The 17,732-nt window shown below is 31.0% G+C and overlaps 1 protein-coding gene across 1 annotated transcript; it reads left to right on the forward strand.

Moving 5' to 3' along the window:
- Nucleotides 1-3,511: 3,511 nt before the first annotated feature.
- Nucleotides 3,512-4,475, forward strand: LOC126555165 (uncharacterized). The gene is made up of 2 exons (XM_050210122.1): nt 3,512-4,219; nt 4,278-4,475. The coding sequence occupies exons 1-2, from the start codon at nt 3,512-3,514 to the stop codon at nt 4,473-4,475; spliced, it is 906 nt and encodes a 301-aa protein (XP_050066079.1).
- Nucleotides 4,476-17,732: the final 13,257 nt, after the last annotated feature.

Genomic DNA, 17,732 nt, shown 5'->3' on the forward strand with positions numbered 1-17,732 from the left:
ATATTATCATTTTCAATACTTCATAGAAAATAAATAGGTGGAATACAAATGTTGAGGTTTTCATCATGTTCAAGAGACCTTAAATGATAAACAGTAAAAATATAATTATTAAGTAAGCAAAATAAACTTTAATATATAAATCATTTAATCATAATAATAATATATAATAACATTTAAAATAATATTAAAATATAAATAAATAATTTAATTATTGTTCAAACTAGTTATGGATAATATAATGATTTTTTCAAATTTCATAATTGTTTCAAATCTTATTACCAATTGCTTGTGGCACATCTCTATTTAACCTTCATAAACTTCTTTCATCAAAATTTTAATTAACACCAAATTGTTTAGTACTGCATCACAATTTTGAAGCGACATGCCCATCTTGTTTCACACAATCTTGTGAAGGATAATAGTTTAATTTTCATTTCAGATGACAATTAATCAGTTCCTTATTAGTACCAGGTTGAGAAAAGTGAACGTATATAGCCTCAAGAGCATTAAAAACATTTCTTGCTTCCTTTAAATTTAAAATCAAATAGTATTATGAATACAAAAATATTCAAATTGTTTATAAAAAGTCAATCACACGATACCTTGATACTGCTGCAAGTATTACAAACAACTAAATTGAGTTTATGAGCTAAGCAGTGAATATATATTGCCTTTGGATAGTGTTCTCTAATTTTTTGTTGAACCCCAGATATTGACCCTGACATAACATTAGCTCCATCATAAGATTGAGCTACTAATGGTACATTATGAATATTATACTTTTGAATTGCAGTCAAAATTGTACTAGCTAATTGTGATGCTCCTCTTCCACTTGAAACATCCATAAAACAAATAAATCGCTCATTTATTTCTAAGTCTTTAACATACCGTATACAAAGAGACAACTGCTCTTGCTTGTAAGATCTATAGTATATAAATTAAATACAATTGTTAGTTATAAATTTAGTAAATATTAAGAAGGAATGTAGTTCCAACTTTAAAAATATAATGACCTGGCTTCATCACACATTATTGCATACATTCCACTATTTTTAATTTCCTCTAAAATGGTATCAATAATGAAAGTAGCACATATGTTCAATATTTCATTTTGTACTAACCAACTAGTATAATTAGTCTTTTAATTGAATATAACTAAAAAGTTATCATCATATTTAGAGTGTAATTTGCATAATTCTTTAAAATTACCTACAGAGAGTAAATAATGGTTTAAATAAATAGGTAATACTATAGGTAAAACATATGAGTTGAGTAAATACACATTCACATAAATCAAAACATGTTTTCCTAAGTTATAACATAAAATTTGAAAATATAATGTATTAGGTAAAATGTAAAATCTATAAATTAAATAGGTACCTAACTGCAGAAAAATAATTTATCATAATTTTAAAATAGCTTTTTAATTAATACCTTGATTATTGGAATGTTCTGATTCATCGTGGCCCCGTAAAGCAATTCCTTGCCGGGCTAAATAAATTGAAATATCAATTATCACTTTTAAGTAATTTCTGTTTTTTTCTATAAAGTCTTTATGAGCTGTAGATAATTGAGTGTGGACATTTTCGGTTTTCCTGTTTCAATAAACAACTGGAATTTTACAAAACTTGATATATGTACCAATGATTTCTGGTGTCTTGTTATGGGCTATGAGATATCTATAAGATATCTACGAGATATCAAGGCTAAGTTAGTATGACCATGCCTCGTGTCAAGAGTAATGCGGATGCTACTATGACCATGACACGTGTCGGGATACTAAGCGCATCAATAATTATAGTGCACTAATGATGCATTTGAGATGTAATTGCACATTATCAAATTCGTGTCCGAATTTGCAACAACAACGACAAGGACACCTGGTTTCACCCAGAAGGCGACAACAGTAGTATACATTTGTATGTTCTGCGCACTTTTGACAGTGGAGATTGTAAAATTTTAAGAGGGATTTTTCCCTCAAACTTTTTTTTTCTCCGCTGTACCAGTAAAAAACACTGATTCTCAAACACCATAATGTATTTTCTGCGCACTTTTGACTGCGGAGATTTTTAAAATTTAAGGTATAGTTTCCGCCTTAAACCAATTATTTTTCCCCTGTTACACATAAAGTTTAAACAGTGTATACACACTTCAACACTATTTATTTCCCTTGTAAGTTAAACATTCAGGTTACACTGTAATTTCATTTTTAATAAATTATAGATAAAAGTCGTTTTATTTAATTCATTCCAGTTCAGACAGTTCAGTTAATATTCAACCATCGTTCAATCAGGTTCTGTTATTTTTAATCAAGTTTAATTCAGTTAAGTTTTTTTTTATTTTTTTTATGAAAAATGAATTTTCAACAAATTAACAACAGTTTTTGTTCACTTGTTTCGTTAGTACGAAACAATGCATATCCTACATATCCAGAATTCACTACATTTATATCAAGATTGAAAACATTCAATTTATTTCCGTTGACTTCATCTCAAGATAAATACTCATTAGCTGAAAGCGGTTTTATATATTCAGGGAAAAAAGATATTGTTGAATGTTTTTGATACGGTCTTATATTGCATCGTTGGGGAAAAGAAGATAATCCATTGATTGAATACTCAAGATGGAATCCGAAATGTGTTTTTGTATTATTATCAAAAGGAAACCATTTTGTTGAAAATTTAGTAAAAAAATATGGTAAGATTATCGATATTTGTGATTGTGATTGTGGATCTAGGTCATATGATACTGTTGTTTAGTTCATTTAATAAATAATTTTTTTTAACTTTTTATATTTCATTTTATTATTTCGACTAGTTATGCTGTACACAGACACAAAAAAAAAAAAAACACACATCATTGTAAAATCAATACATTCTTCACTTCGTTCAGAATCTAAAATCTGTATTTAAATAAACTTAAATGTGTTAATAACTTATTTAATACCTCGTGAGTAGGATAGAAATAGCGGTTCTGCGTCCCCCGCGCACCTCCCCCCCTCCTCGTCTCGTCCCTGTCTCGTCCTTCTACTACGTCATGTCTCGTCCTTCCCCCCACCACCCCGCCCTCGTCTCGTGCTACTACGTCATGTCTCGTCCTTCCCCCCTCCCACCACCCCGCCCTCGTCTAGTCCTTCTGCCCCGTCGCCGTATGGATCGTCCTCCCCCCACGCACATCTCCACCCTCACCACCTCCTGTTGTCATATATATATAATTGTACATAGCATATTATTGTACATAGCATATTATTGTACACAGCATATTATTGTACACAGCATATTATTGTATACATATATGATTTTTACATGCAATCTGTATATATTAAAGCCCTTATCCCTACCTAATAATTTTCACCTCCACCTAATAATGTCTCGAATTTAATTAACACTTGCCCCTGCACGTGTAGACCATCATTCAGTCTATCTTCAGCCTTATACTATTTAACACTTGCACTTCGCGACCGTCCTCAAAGTCTTTTTTCAGTGTTTATTATTTTTATAAGTGATTTAATATGGCTGGCTCAATCGCTGATAACACTACCTTCTACAAAAAGAAGACATATACTTATGTACCACCATCACCACCAGCTGAACTCATTGATCCTTTAAGCTACACAATCGACTTTGCAGCCCGTAAGTTTTTACAAATCGGTATTGATCCTAGTGAAAAATTTCAAGTCGTTGTTCATGTGTTAACTTCTTCTCGGTATGTGCTTATTACTGTTGATCTTATGAAAAAAATATTCTCATATATGGGAAATATATTATCGTTCATATTAGCCACACCACATAAGTATAAGCGAATAATATTTTATGAAGATGAAAAAAATAAACTATCGAGTATGATGTACAGCGGAGAAAATGTACTAGTTATGGAAGCAAAAAATCGTGAGGGCTGCAGAGTGTTGTTGAATCGGGCGGATCTTATGCGTCTTCAATATCTTGAAAAATGTATATTCGAGACCATCGTGCGAAAAGAAGTATTTGCCGTTCCGTTAGTTATGAAACAATATGATGAGATTGTTCAGTACATAGACAAGAAATGCGCTCAACAAAAATCATCGCCGAATAATGTTCATGATATGGTAATTTTCATTAAGAACATACAAGTCGATGGAGTAGTTAAATCTATACCAAACTTCAGTAATCAAATACAGATGTGTGCAGCTGAACAATTATCCGAATCTTTGCTGAACCAGAGAGCGAACAACTCACACGAGGTAATTAAAAAAATATATTATACCTAAATAACAATATTTAATAATTTTTTTTTTTTAGTTTTTTAATAAAACGAGGATTATTTCACCTATCTCATCGCCTACACCTATGTCGCCACCTGTTTTGTTGTCACCACCGCCATCACCGATTTATGCAATAAAATCATCAGTTGATGAAAACGATGGACCGTCATTTTTCAATATGCAACCATTATCGGAAACGGGTGACTTCGATTCCGCCGTATCGGAACTGCATTAAGTAAGACGTAAACTATTTTAATTTTGTGTTATTTGTGTAAAAAAAAAAAACATTATATAAATAAAAAAAGTTTTTTCATTTATTAATATTAAGTTTTACATTACAATAAGATATTTATTACAATAAAATAAAATAAAAATAAAATAATTATTAATATTAAGTTTCGCAATAAATATTTACAAGGTTCTTTAATATTTATAATAAAAAAAAAAATATTTACAAAATAATATTTACAAGGTTCTCACTTCACCATTAAATGGATTATAAGTTATAATTTGGTCATGTAATATTAAACTATAAGCTGAAGTGGAAGCAGGAAACGGTGTATCGGTTTCAATTTCAATCCTGATGTCGACAGTTGGCGTTTTTACGTTATCGTTCTGTCTGCTCATGTCAACAATTATAATCGGAGATAGATTTTTGAAATCATATCTGGACAACAGAGGTGTAACATTATCATGTCCATAGTAAGATTTTTGAAACTCAGTGTATGCGTGGTATAATGTACCGATCTTATTCTTGGTAAAGTCGCATTGGAAATCTTCATAGGGAAATACTTCAGCGTTTAAATAAACTTTCAAGTTTTTAATTTTACAATGGTCAAAAAATGACATTGATTTATTTGAGCTATTTTTTCTATCAGTTTGAAATCCAATGATGACATATCGCGGTTATGCGATGTGTTTTGAGGTAGAAACGGATACTCACACAACTCCCACGATCTAAACGCACAAGTTAGGGGCTTTTGATTGTTTACAACTTTCAACAATTTAATTTTTTCTTTATCACTGACTTTTACTATAGGCATTCTCCACAATATTTTTGTTATGTTTACTTTAACGTCTTTTAGTTTAGATGCGTCTGTGACAACTTTATTGTTTTTGTACTGCTTGATAGCATTTATATCTATCGAAGCTCTATTTAATATAAGTTGTTGATTGTAGTTTATTAAAATACGTTTATAATCTTCGCAAAAACCAAACAAATCTTTAAGATTAATACAACCGTTAAACATATCACCTTCAATAAAATCTTTATTAACATTTTCAATGTCATTATCCCAAGCAGCGTTATGATGTGATGTAATATTCGATTTATTATAAGAGCAATATCCTTTTAATGTGGTTGCAGGGGCGTATTTAGGGTTGTAAACAGGGGGGGGCTAAATCCCTATGAAAATTACAAACAAAATTCTTACTTTTAGTTATAAACTATATTTTAAAATAAATAATAAACTATAGATTTAAAATATAATAATACAAATTACATTACATAATATTACAATTTTAATTTTCTTGGCTTTTTAGCAAACTCGTCAAGAACTTTTTCTTTGTTTAAGTTCTTTAGTAAATCTTTTTCAATGTTTAGTATTGCCAAATTATCAAAACGATTTTGTTCCATTCTAGATCTCAGCCAGGTTTTGATTCTCCTCATAGCAGAAAAGGAACGCTCACAAGTAGCTGTAGTAACCGGTAATATTAATGCTACTTTTAACATTTTTCTTAAATTTGGCAGTACTGATTCATTAGCAATGTTTATTAGTTCATCAAAATCCCATTCTTCTTTTGATATGCAATTTTTTGCTACCATCATTTCTGCTTTTAGTAGATTAGAATCAATTTTAAGTAACTTCTGATAGTGGTTAATAAAAGGGTCAGAGTCAATAGTATTTAATTTAAGAAACTATCAAGAGCATTCGCAATAGATATACTTTCACTTGAAAATCTGTTATTTAATCCTTGAATTATACTATCTAGAATCTCATAATATGAGTGACTTCTCCAATGTGCTTCTGGTGTTTCACTTTTTTTCTCAAACTGATCTTTTCCCACTGTAGATGTAATAATACTATCCTTAAGTAAAAATTTTCAAAAACTTTTCTTTTTTTTTTTGAATTGGATGGAGTATCTAGACTAATTTCAAAATTTTCTGAAAATTCTGTCAATGCATCCCACAAACATTGAAATGATTGTTCGTTTCGTTTATCCTCTAATGTTTTAGTAACACTTTTTATTATTTCAAAAGCTTTACCCAAAGTCATAGACTTACTTTGGAGATTATTGCTCAAAATGTTTATGTACTTAAGTACTTCATGAAAAATGAAAGGTTAACAACAAAATGGCCCTTTTTTAGGTTATTTAAGATTCCACTAGCTTCAACACAATTAAAATCATTATTTTCTTCAACTTCAGTATCTAAAACTTCTAGAATAGAACCATAATATTGTTTTACCATATCACAATTTCAAAACGACATGCCCACCTTGTATCACTTATCTGCATAATTTCTCTTGGTTTAATGTCTAATTTTTTTGTATATTTATTAGTTTGTTATGAGAAGATGGTCTAGAAAAATGAATATACAAGGACTCTAGTGTATTAAAAAATAAAACTGAGCTTTTAACATGTTTACACATTCCTACTATAACTAAATTTAGTTTATGTGCAACACAATGGAAAAAAATTGGATGAAATTCTCTAATTTTTTTTTGAACTCCATTTATATGGCCTGCCATTACACTAGCGCCATCGTACGATTGACCTATCATAGGCACTTGATCAATATTTAGAGTTTTTAAACTTTCAAGTATGGTATTTGAAATACCAGCAGCAGATCTTGATGTAGAGCATAAAACAAAAGACAAAAAACCGTTCTTGAACCACCATTCCTTTTGTGTATCTTACACAGATAGTAAGTTGTTCTTCTTTAAATGACCTGGCTTCATCGCACATTAAAGCATACATTCCACATTCTGTTACTTCTTGTACTATTTGTGACCTCACCAAGCCAGCTGTTATACTTATTAAATCATTTTGAATTAAAGGACATGTGTAATTAAAATATGATGTTTCCATTTTACTAGCAAATGATGGATTATAAGTTGCTAACATACAGCATATTTCTTTGAAATTACCTTGATTAAGTGATTCTTTGTTTTCAATATGACCTCTGAAGCTTAAGCCCTGATGTGCTAAAAAAAAAACTGCATCAATTATCATGAGCATGTATTTTCGATTCTTTTCGACTTCTTCTTTGTAAGCACTAGACATTTGTACATGTACATTACCAGTTTTTTTAGTATTCTGATAATCTTTATATTTTGCCAAACTAAAAAGATGATATAACTCTTGCTATGCTTATTTAATTTTTCTGAAATTTTTTTCCAATCTTTAAAACCACTTTTAGTGAAAACTTCTTCAGAATTTGAGCCAGCACCAAAGTTACGGCAATAAAAAACAAAGACTAAATCTTTGTTTTGGCTGTATTCTATCCATGTATACTCTTTGTAGTATTTAGATGAAAATGAACGGTTTTGCTTACCAAATAGTTTTTTTGGAAATGACACAAGTAAAGGTTGATGTGGTTGACTGTCTTTATCAGCAATTTCCAACTCAATGTCACCATTGTTGCTTGTAACTAATTAAAATAGTTATAAAATAATTAACTCATGTGATAAGTGATGGTATCAGTCTTAATTAGAGAATATCTAATTATAGAATATGCGTCATTTCGACGCGGCAATCTTGACGCGCGTCAAATGGACGCGGCCATTCGGACGAACTACAATTGGACGCATACGTCATTTCGACGAATGTAATTTTGACGCCACCACTTTTAGGCGCAAGTCAATTTTGACGCAAAACAAAAATATAATTTTTTACTTATTATAATATTAAGTAAAATAATACGACATTTGTTTACTGCTCGATAGTCTTTCAATTATTTTTGGAGTTCTTATTAATTAACAATAAATATAAGTTTGAATTCGCTTCATAATATTGAGCCACATAAGTATAGGTTAAAAAAAATAGTTTATAAAAATAAAATATTTATAACATACATAGGTTAGCCAATTTCAACGTAAAAACTTGGTATCTGTATATCTGTAATCTGAATCCTGGACGAAAATACTCTTTTACCAATTACGGTCATATATTTAATCTTTATACTGTAGTTTGTTAATCTATATGGTCACATAAATGGTACACATTTAATCATGGTATCACATCATCACTGATAATATTTATTCTATTTTATTCTTTTTAATTGAAATATTATTGTATTGGTTATAACTGGAGTTATTACACTAGTTAAAATTTGCAGAATATAAATACATTTTTTGGTATAACTAAAATTGGTTAGGAGGGCTATTCTAGCAACTTAGGGGGGCTTAGCCCCCCCAGCCCCCCTTTAAATACGCCCCTGTGTGGTTGTTATACCTGGCGAGTTTTTGAATTTGAATTCCGTTTATTTCGTATTTCATTTCGGAGAAAAGAAATGCAAGTCCGTTGTTTATAAATCGAATGTCGTCAGTTATTTCTGCAGGTTTGGTTATTGTTCCTTCGATGTAAATATAACTCTCACACGGTAGAGTATAAGACTCTGTGTTATGTAAAGCGATACGCACTTCATCGTTATTGGAGGGGCTGACGTAGAATAAGGTAAAAACGAGTGATATTCAATTTGAGTTATTCTGCAATCATCGGTGTATCCAGCCGTGACGACAATACTAAATAACATATAATAGCGTTTAACGAACGTAAAAAGCTAAATTTTTTGCTGTTAGACAATGTCGAAGCCCTCTCTGTTTCGAATTTTTCTTTAGAGTTGTTGTCTTGTTAGTGTTATTAACACGACTAACGGGTTTTACATATGTAGTCCTATATACCTATATATTATGAAATTGTATCGCCATTTTATCACAAGTCTTGAATTAATAACCGTATCGATATCGGTTCTCCTCGTAGATCGACTAACTCGTTGTTTTGGTTTTTTAAAGTTCTCTCATGTGTTATAGATGTAGAATTAAGAGGATAAAATACCAAATGTTTTGGAACCTCTATTATTTTATATCCCGGAGGTACATTTGGATAAAACTTGTGTATTGTATGGCACTGCTTTCCGTTGTTGAATGAACCCATAACTAGGTTTGATTCGATATATATACAATTTGTCTTTGTAATATTTACCAGCGTATCCGATTCGTGATGAACGTTAGCATTATATATACGATTTTTGAAACCCAACAATTGTCCTATATTGTTAGGCATGATAAAATCCACAGTTTCGTTACAAATCATTGAACATTTTAATGTATTATTATCTGCTCTAAGCTCAAATAATGTATCTGTATTATGTAATAATTGTTTTATTACCATTTCAATTTCTGACAACTCATAAGAGCCTGTAGGTATTGACGTATTGTATAGCTAACAGGTGCATCATTATAAATAAAACCTATTTTATTACACTTTTCGTTTACATTAGGAATAGAATTATTTGTTTGAAACCCCAACACACAAATCTTAGCATTTTTACTGACTTCTATAGGGGGGAAAAAGTCGCAAGACAATTCGCTCGAGTTTCCGGTTAAAGTTATGTTGTACATCAGTGGTCTCAAACACGCGGCCCGAGGGCCACATGCGGCCCGCAACCCCTTTTGATGTGGCCCGCAATAAATATTTATTTCTTCAAAAATTGTTTGATCTTTTTGTTTTATAAAATATTTTATATTTAATATATACATTCGTAATAGGAATTTCCCAAAATAATTTAATTCGATCATGATAAGCACAATGCGATAAAAATAATCTATAAAGATAAATGTTATTATTTAACGTGTATTACGTGTAGGTACGGGTTCTTATTATACTCAGTTCGTAAATGTAGCTGTGAATGTGTTTGTGTGCGCTACTCGTTCAATAAAATGTCAAGTGTTAAACGTAAAATCGGTTAAGAAGGACGTATTTTTCAAGAAAAATGGGGCTATGCATATTTTTTTACCAGTTGTAATTCTGTTCCTATATGTTTAATATGTAAACAAAGTGTATCAGTCATCAAAGAGTATAACATTAAAAGACATTACGACACTAATCATGGTAAGATTTACGATAAATTTGTTGGAAAGTTACGTGAAGAAACATCTGAAGAATTAAAAAAAAGTCTTTTACATCAAACAAAATTGTTTGATGATATAAGAAAAGAAAATATCGAATCTGTTAAATGTAGTTATATCATAGCAGAAAAAATTGCTCGTGCTTCAAAACCGTTTAGTGATGGCGAGTTCATTAAAGAGTGTATTGTTAGTGCGGTGGAAGTTATATGTCCCGAAAAAAAACAAGCATTTTTAAATATAAGTTTAAGTGGAAATACTATTGCTCAAAGAATTGAAGAAATGGCAAGTAATGTTAAACAACAATTACATGAAAAAAGTAAGAATTTTTTAAATTTTTCTATTGCTATTGATGAAAGTACCGATATTACAAACACAGCACAGTTAGCTATTTTTATCCGTGGAGTTTTTGATAATTTTGAAGTAACATAAGAGCTCTTAAATTTAATTCCTATGACTGACACTACAACAGGAAGTGATTTATATAATTGTGTGGAGAAATGTCTTAATGAATTAGATGTAGATTGGAAAACATTTTCAAGTATAACTACTGATGGTGCTCCCGCAATGTTAGGTGTAAAAGCGGGATTGGTTTCTAGACTAAAATCAAAAGCCTTGACTTATGGTGTAGAATTGAAAAGTTTCACTGCATCATTCACCAAGAATCCTTATGTTCGAAAAAATTGAAAATGGAACATGTTATGAATATAGTCATTAAAACTGTTAATTGGATTAGATCTCATGCATTGAATAGTAGACAATTTAGTGCACTACTTGAGGAAATGGATGCTCAGTATGGTTGTTTGATATATTATAGTGAAGTGAGATGGCTTAGTCGTGGAGCAGTGCTACAAAGATTTTTCAATTTATTAAAAGAAATTAATTGTTTTATGATATCTAAAAATAAAATTGTTTCGGAACTGAATAATATTGATTGGATTAAAGATTTAGCTTTCCTTGTTGATATTACTACACACCTAAATGTTCTTAACGTACAATTACAAGGAAAAAATAAAAGTAATCACAAATATGTGCGATTCGATTCAATCATTTACTATGAAACTTAAATTATGGGAAAGTCAACTTGTATAAAATAATTTGGTACACTTTCCTACATTAAACAGGTATCTACAGAAAATAATGATGGAAAAAAAATTTATTTCACATATTTTATTACTAAAAGACGAATTTCAGTGTAGATTTGTAGATTTCCAAAAGTATAAAGACGATTTTTTACTTTTTAGTGAGCCATTTTCCATAAATGTTGAAAATGTAAGGAAGATCTCCAACTAGAAATAGATTTGCAATGTAATACTATTTAAAAACAAAATTTGAAACTGTTGGAATTCCTGAATTGTTTAAATACCTTGAAAACAATTATCCAAAACTGCAAAAACATTTTTGTTACATATTATCTATGTTCGGTAGCACGTATGTATGTGAACAATTATTTTCCCTCATGAAGTTGAATAAATCAAAAAGCCGCAATCAAATTTCCAATTTAAAATTGCAATCTGTTCTACATCTGGCATCCAGAAGTTCTTGTGCAAATATAGACAGTTTGGTACAAAATAAGAGATGTCAAGTATCAAGTGCAGCTCGAAAATAAAAAGAAACTATTATTACTACTAAACAAAAAATCAAGACACTGTACAATGTACATCTTTGTTAGATTTATAATCAATAAAATAATTACATCTTTCCTTAATTTATTTTGTTTATTTTAGATTTATTATTAAACTGAGTAAAAAAAAAGTGTTTGGCCCACAAACCTGTGAAGTAAATATATATGGCCCGTAGGTAATTTGAGTTTGAGACCACTGGTGTACATGATAAAAATTGTAGGCACAAGTGTCCGCAGTTTGCCGTATTGTATTTTTGATGTCTGTCGTAATTATATTCAATATTACACTCGTTGAAATATTTTTGTAGTTCTAACGGCGGCGGCAAATTTCCAAAACTATCATAATATTTAACTTGTTGTCAATTTTTTTTATACGTTACCCAATGCGTACCTGTACCGATTTCGAGATCTAAATTAACTACGGCCGACTCACGATGCTTAATTTTCAGAGGCAACTTGTCCCTGGAAAATACACCAATGAAATGAGGTATTTTCATCATGTCAGCGTATTTTATAATCTCAAAATCATACAACGCTCTATCGGGTAACGTAAAATTAGTTTTTTGTCGTTTTCTAGCTTTCTTTACTGACCCCCCTTTGTAAGGTGTCAAGTATAAACCTTTACCTTTGACAATTTTATAAGATCGCCCGTTGTGTGGCGTAAGATATAAACCTTTTCCTAAATGAATAGGTGTGTTTTACCGGAATTTAAATCATTTACGACTTTTACTATGTTACCGACGCCGCCGGTAAGCGCGCCTAATGCCGATAAACCGGCAAAAATAGGTATTAAAGGTAAAACCGCCCTTTTTAGGTATAGGTATAATTCTTGGAGTTTTAGTTTTCTTATTTTTCTTTTTTTTGGCAGCTGTCAGACATGTTTTTATTAATTTGGTTATATTTTTTTCATTAATTTTATTTTTGATCGATTTTTTAGCTAACCACTTGTTTAAAACCGCAACCAGCGCCAATCTTCCGTTTAGCCTTCATAGCTGTAGTAACCAACCAGGACGCAGCTTTTTCTTTAATACCAGTGTCTTTAGATTTAAAAACTTCCCAAGCTTGATTTTCTAATATTTTATCAGCTTTATGTCTATCGTTCAGCGAATTACTTTTATCGTAAGCTATATCATGAGCTCTTGCCAACTCGTCTAATTTGTTAATACCTCGTTCACCACGTGCTAATCTTTCTTTTAATTTAGTACCAGGACCAGCAAATCTGTAAAAAAAAAAAAAAAAAAAAATAAAAATATTTATATTATATTATTTAATTATATAGCGACTTACCTATATCCGGGTAGATGTAATTCCACAGGCAAATGATTTATAACCGAGTTAATAAGACCGGAACCTTTATTGCTGTTTCGCTTACGAACGCGAGACATCATGTGACGCTTTCAAGTTCATAGCATAGATATTTATAGTGAAAAATGCGATTTTTCGAACAAGAGAAAAAATTATGTATTTATAATATTGATACTCCGGATACAATACAGTTTAGGCATGGTGAGCTATTTCCAAACATTATACGTTCGTTGGTGTTGGGCAGTTCAGGTTGCGGTAAAACAAATTTGATATATTTTCTACTCGTTGACGAAAACGGGTTACGATTTGAAAACGTTTAAATATACTCTAAAACGTTAGAACAACCAAAATATAAATTATTGAAACGTATAATCGATGATATTGAGGGTGTTAACATTTTTACATTTTTCGAGAATGATAAGGTTATTTCACCTGAAAAAAGTTTTACCAAACTCTATATTCATAATGGACGATGTTTTGGGAGAAAATCAGCAAGTTATACGGGAATTTTTCGCACGAGGACGTCATAATAAAATAGATATATTTTATCTGGCTCAGAGTTATTCGAAAGTACCTAAACAGTTGATCCGAGATAATGCTAATTTAATAGTATTTTTCATCAAAGACGAAACTAATTTAAAACATGTATACAATGAACATTGTTCTGGTGATATGACATATACACAATTTAAGCATTTTTGCGTTACATGCTGGAATCGTGATAGATTTGCATTCGTCGTTATTTGTAAAGATAGTGACCGTGATAACGGACGTTATCGTTTTGGATTTGATATGTACGTCATTATATAATGTGATACAAATAGAAAATATTAACATTTCAAACGCAGTCATGAAGGGTGAAGGTAGTATATTAGATGAGTTAGTTAAAGCTAAAGAAAATATTAAACGTAAATATATTGAATTAAAAACTGGTGAGGCAAATGTTCAACAATTATTGTCACAAACTTTCAAGCCTATCATCGACCCCTTAACTAAAATATCAGATACAAACCATTCGACATCAAACGAGAAAAATAACAACGAATCGAATTTTAATGAGAACTATCAACAAGAAATTGAAAATTGGTTTCACTCTGCAGATTTAGTTTAAACCTATGGCCCGAAAAAACTTTCAGATGAAAATATTATTTTAGGCGAAAAAGAAGTTAAATTTATCGAACAATCTATTGTAATTGATGGTAATAATTATCCATCAACGCCGGGTCTAATCCAGTTATTATTTTTGAAAAACCCACTTATTTATTCGATAACGATCTAGAAGTATATAAATCTATTAATACAAACATCGGCACATTTGACTTTAAAAATTAAAAAAATCAAAAAAACTGGTTCTAAATATAAGGATATAATACGTAAATTATTCCCCTCTGGTGGTCATCTATCTATGAAATTACAAAAAATAACTTAGTGTATTGGGATAATCCGAATGAGTTAGTCGACCGGCTAAGATTACTTTTAGCTTCGAAAGCTGCTGGTAATACAGGTGTCTCCAATGAAATAATATCGATTTTTGAAGAATTATATGAAGCTGGGATAATAAAACGAATACCTAATGTCTAAACGTGAAATCGCTATTGAACTACACAAACCGTCACGGAAAAATTTCGTTAGACGCAGAGTTAACGTATGTAACGTGCCACGTACAATCAGTTGAATGATGTCGATTTGGAAAGGTTTTGTGAAATAATTGAACTCTCGAAATTATTCTAAGTGTTTTTTATTTAAAATTATTCTAAGTCCAATTAATTAATTTAATAAAACTTGTGAAAAATATTCTAAGTCCAGGAGACATAAAATATTAAACTGGGTGACGTGAAGGTGCTTGCGCTAACTCTGGTGGATCAGTCTGAATTGTGCCTAATCTGGGCCCCCTTATATATCGTCCAGGGACTCCCGCGGTACCTTCAGATCCCTGATGGTCATCTGCACCTGCATCCGCTTCTTCCCACGCTTTGCGTTATCTGAACGACGACGTGCGTCATTTTGACATCTATATTATTCTATCGGGTGGTAATTATATTTCTATATTATTCTACCGGGTGGCAAGCGTACGTGCGATGATCTGCCTTTGACCCTGCACGATGCCGCCGCATAATATAATTGTTATAATATAATATTTTCGTTGCGGCTAGCGTTCTCACGCCGTTCCGCCGCCGCTGATGATCGACAATTGCTACGTTAATGTGTTAATCGTTCACGGTTAGGAAAATCTGTACTTGATATCACCTGCTCACTTTTAGAATCCAATTATAAGAATAATTGTTACACCCTCATCAAAAAGTGTCTGTTGCACCCCCAATGTTAGATTATTGTTGGCTATGGTATGTAATTCATATATTATATTTAATATAAGTATCAGAGCACGTTGCACGTACATGGAAAAAATGATTTATGGCAGGCTGACTTGGTGGAAATGATACCGTATTCAAAGAAAAATAAAGGTTACCAGGGACGGCGTTATGGGGGGGCAAAACGGGGCATTTGTCCAGGGCCTCGAGCTTTCAAGGGCCTCGCGCTTACAATGTACATTGAAAAATATTTTGTATGGAAATCTTGTAATAAAACAAAACAACAATATAATATTATATTAAATTAGTATACACCAACGTCGATCGGTATGGAAGACCTAGATTCTTAGAAAGATTATCGCATTTCTTAAATGTAATTAGTCATTACCTGCTATCGCGAGCAACTGTCATATCGTGAGTCGTAACTGTGTCTGCAGATTACATAATGTGCCGTCTATACGACGATAACGTCGATAACTGCTTTATATAAACGATTTAATATATCTATTATGAGGACTTTTATATTAACAAATAGCGACAAGACGAACATTTTCAATTGTTTTTCGACTGTCGCCCAAGCTGTTTGAAGAGTTTGAAAATCACAATTTATTTCTACAGGTAATAATTTTTTTAATATTGAAATATTGATACTTGAATATCATTTATAGACTATAGTCAAATACTTAGTTTAATGATTTCAAATAGGTACTTTCTGAGCGTGTACCAGTACCTACTACCTACACACAAAATATCTTGACCTGTGTATTGTGTAAAAATATCGTAATTTGTCAATATATATTATATAATTTTTATTTTTTAATTCGTTATTATAAAACGGAAAAAACTAATAACATAATATGAATAGTCGGCAGCGAGATAAGTATCGTAAATTTGATTCAGGCCACCAAAAACGAATAAAAAAACTAAAGCTTGAGAAAAATCTAGAAAAGCAACGTGGTGCGTTAAACAAATTTGTTTTTTCTTCAAATATTCCGGAGAGAGTAGTTGAAGTCCAAAATGAAACTGAAAATTATGAAGATAGTTTAATGTTGGACAGTGATATAGAACAACCTTGTTGTTCCAAAGAATTTGTTACACATAATAGTATTGAGGTAGTTGAAAAATATAGTGATTTAACAATTAATAATAAAATAGTGAATGAAACCAAAAAAGCTAGAATTGAATTGAGAGATCCAGCACAGTGGCCGGAGTTATTAACCCATGATATGCGAGTTGAAATTGTTCTTAGTAAATCTGAAGAAATCGAATTTTACGGAAATTATCCAAAAAATGAACAAAGTAGGAAATTTAGTAATAAGTTGTTTTATAGAGTAATGAAAAATGGTGAAAAAATAGCAAGACATTGGCTGTTGTACTCAAAATCACTTGATCGAGTTTATTGTTTTTGTTGCAAACTTTTTAGTTCACAATTAAAAATTCCAAATCCTGGTAGTTTAGCTAACAATGGCACTTCAGATTGGAAACATATAGCATTAAAATTGGAACAACACGAAAATTCTTCTTCTCATAAACAAACAATTCTATCTTGGAACGAGTTACAGACACGAATTATTAAAAACGAAACTATTGATGATTTACATTTAAAGGAAATAGATAAAGAAAAGCAATATTGGAAAGATGTACTTAAACGAATTTTATCAGCAATTTTTTATTTGGCAAAACATGGTGATGCATTTCGGGGATCCTCTGATGTAATTTACACAGAACATAATGGTAAATTTTTAGGCCTCATAGAGATGATGGCAAAATTTGATCCAGTTATTCAAGAACATGTTCGTCGGATAAAAAATAGTGAAACTCATGATCATTATTTAAGTCACCAAATACAAGATGAACTCATTGAACTCATAGCGCAACAAATTCGTCAACAGATTGTAGAAAATATCAAAGAAGCCAAATACTTTTCTATAATGATGGACTGTACACCAGATGTTAGTAAAGAAGAGCAACTTTCTATAATTATTCGTATTTTAGATATGGGAAACAAAAGTATGTCTATAATACCTTGCATCAAAGAATATTTTATTGAATTTATTAATGTTCATTCCACAACTGGATATGATTTGACAAATATTTTATTAAACAAATTAAATAGTATTGGTATC

Source organism: Aphis gossypii, unplaced genomic scaffold, assembly GCF_020184175.1.
Source record: "Aphis gossypii isolate Hap1 unplaced genomic scaffold, ASM2018417v2 Contig00730, whole genome shotgun sequence".
Taxonomy (NCBI): domain Eukaryota; kingdom Metazoa; phylum Arthropoda; class Insecta; order Hemiptera; family Aphididae; genus Aphis; species Aphis gossypii.

What these genes read in the sequence shown, in the direction of transcription:
- LOC126555165 (XM_050210122.1), top strand. Translation starts at nt 3,512, where the DNA reads ATGGCTGGCTCAATCGCTGATAACACTACCTTCTACAAAAAGAAGACA. An exon ending in GAGCGAACAACTCACACGAG is followed by an intron (nt 4,220 to 4,277) that starts GTAATTAAAAAA and finishes TTTTTTTTTTAG; the next exon opens with TTTTTTAATAAAACGAGGAT.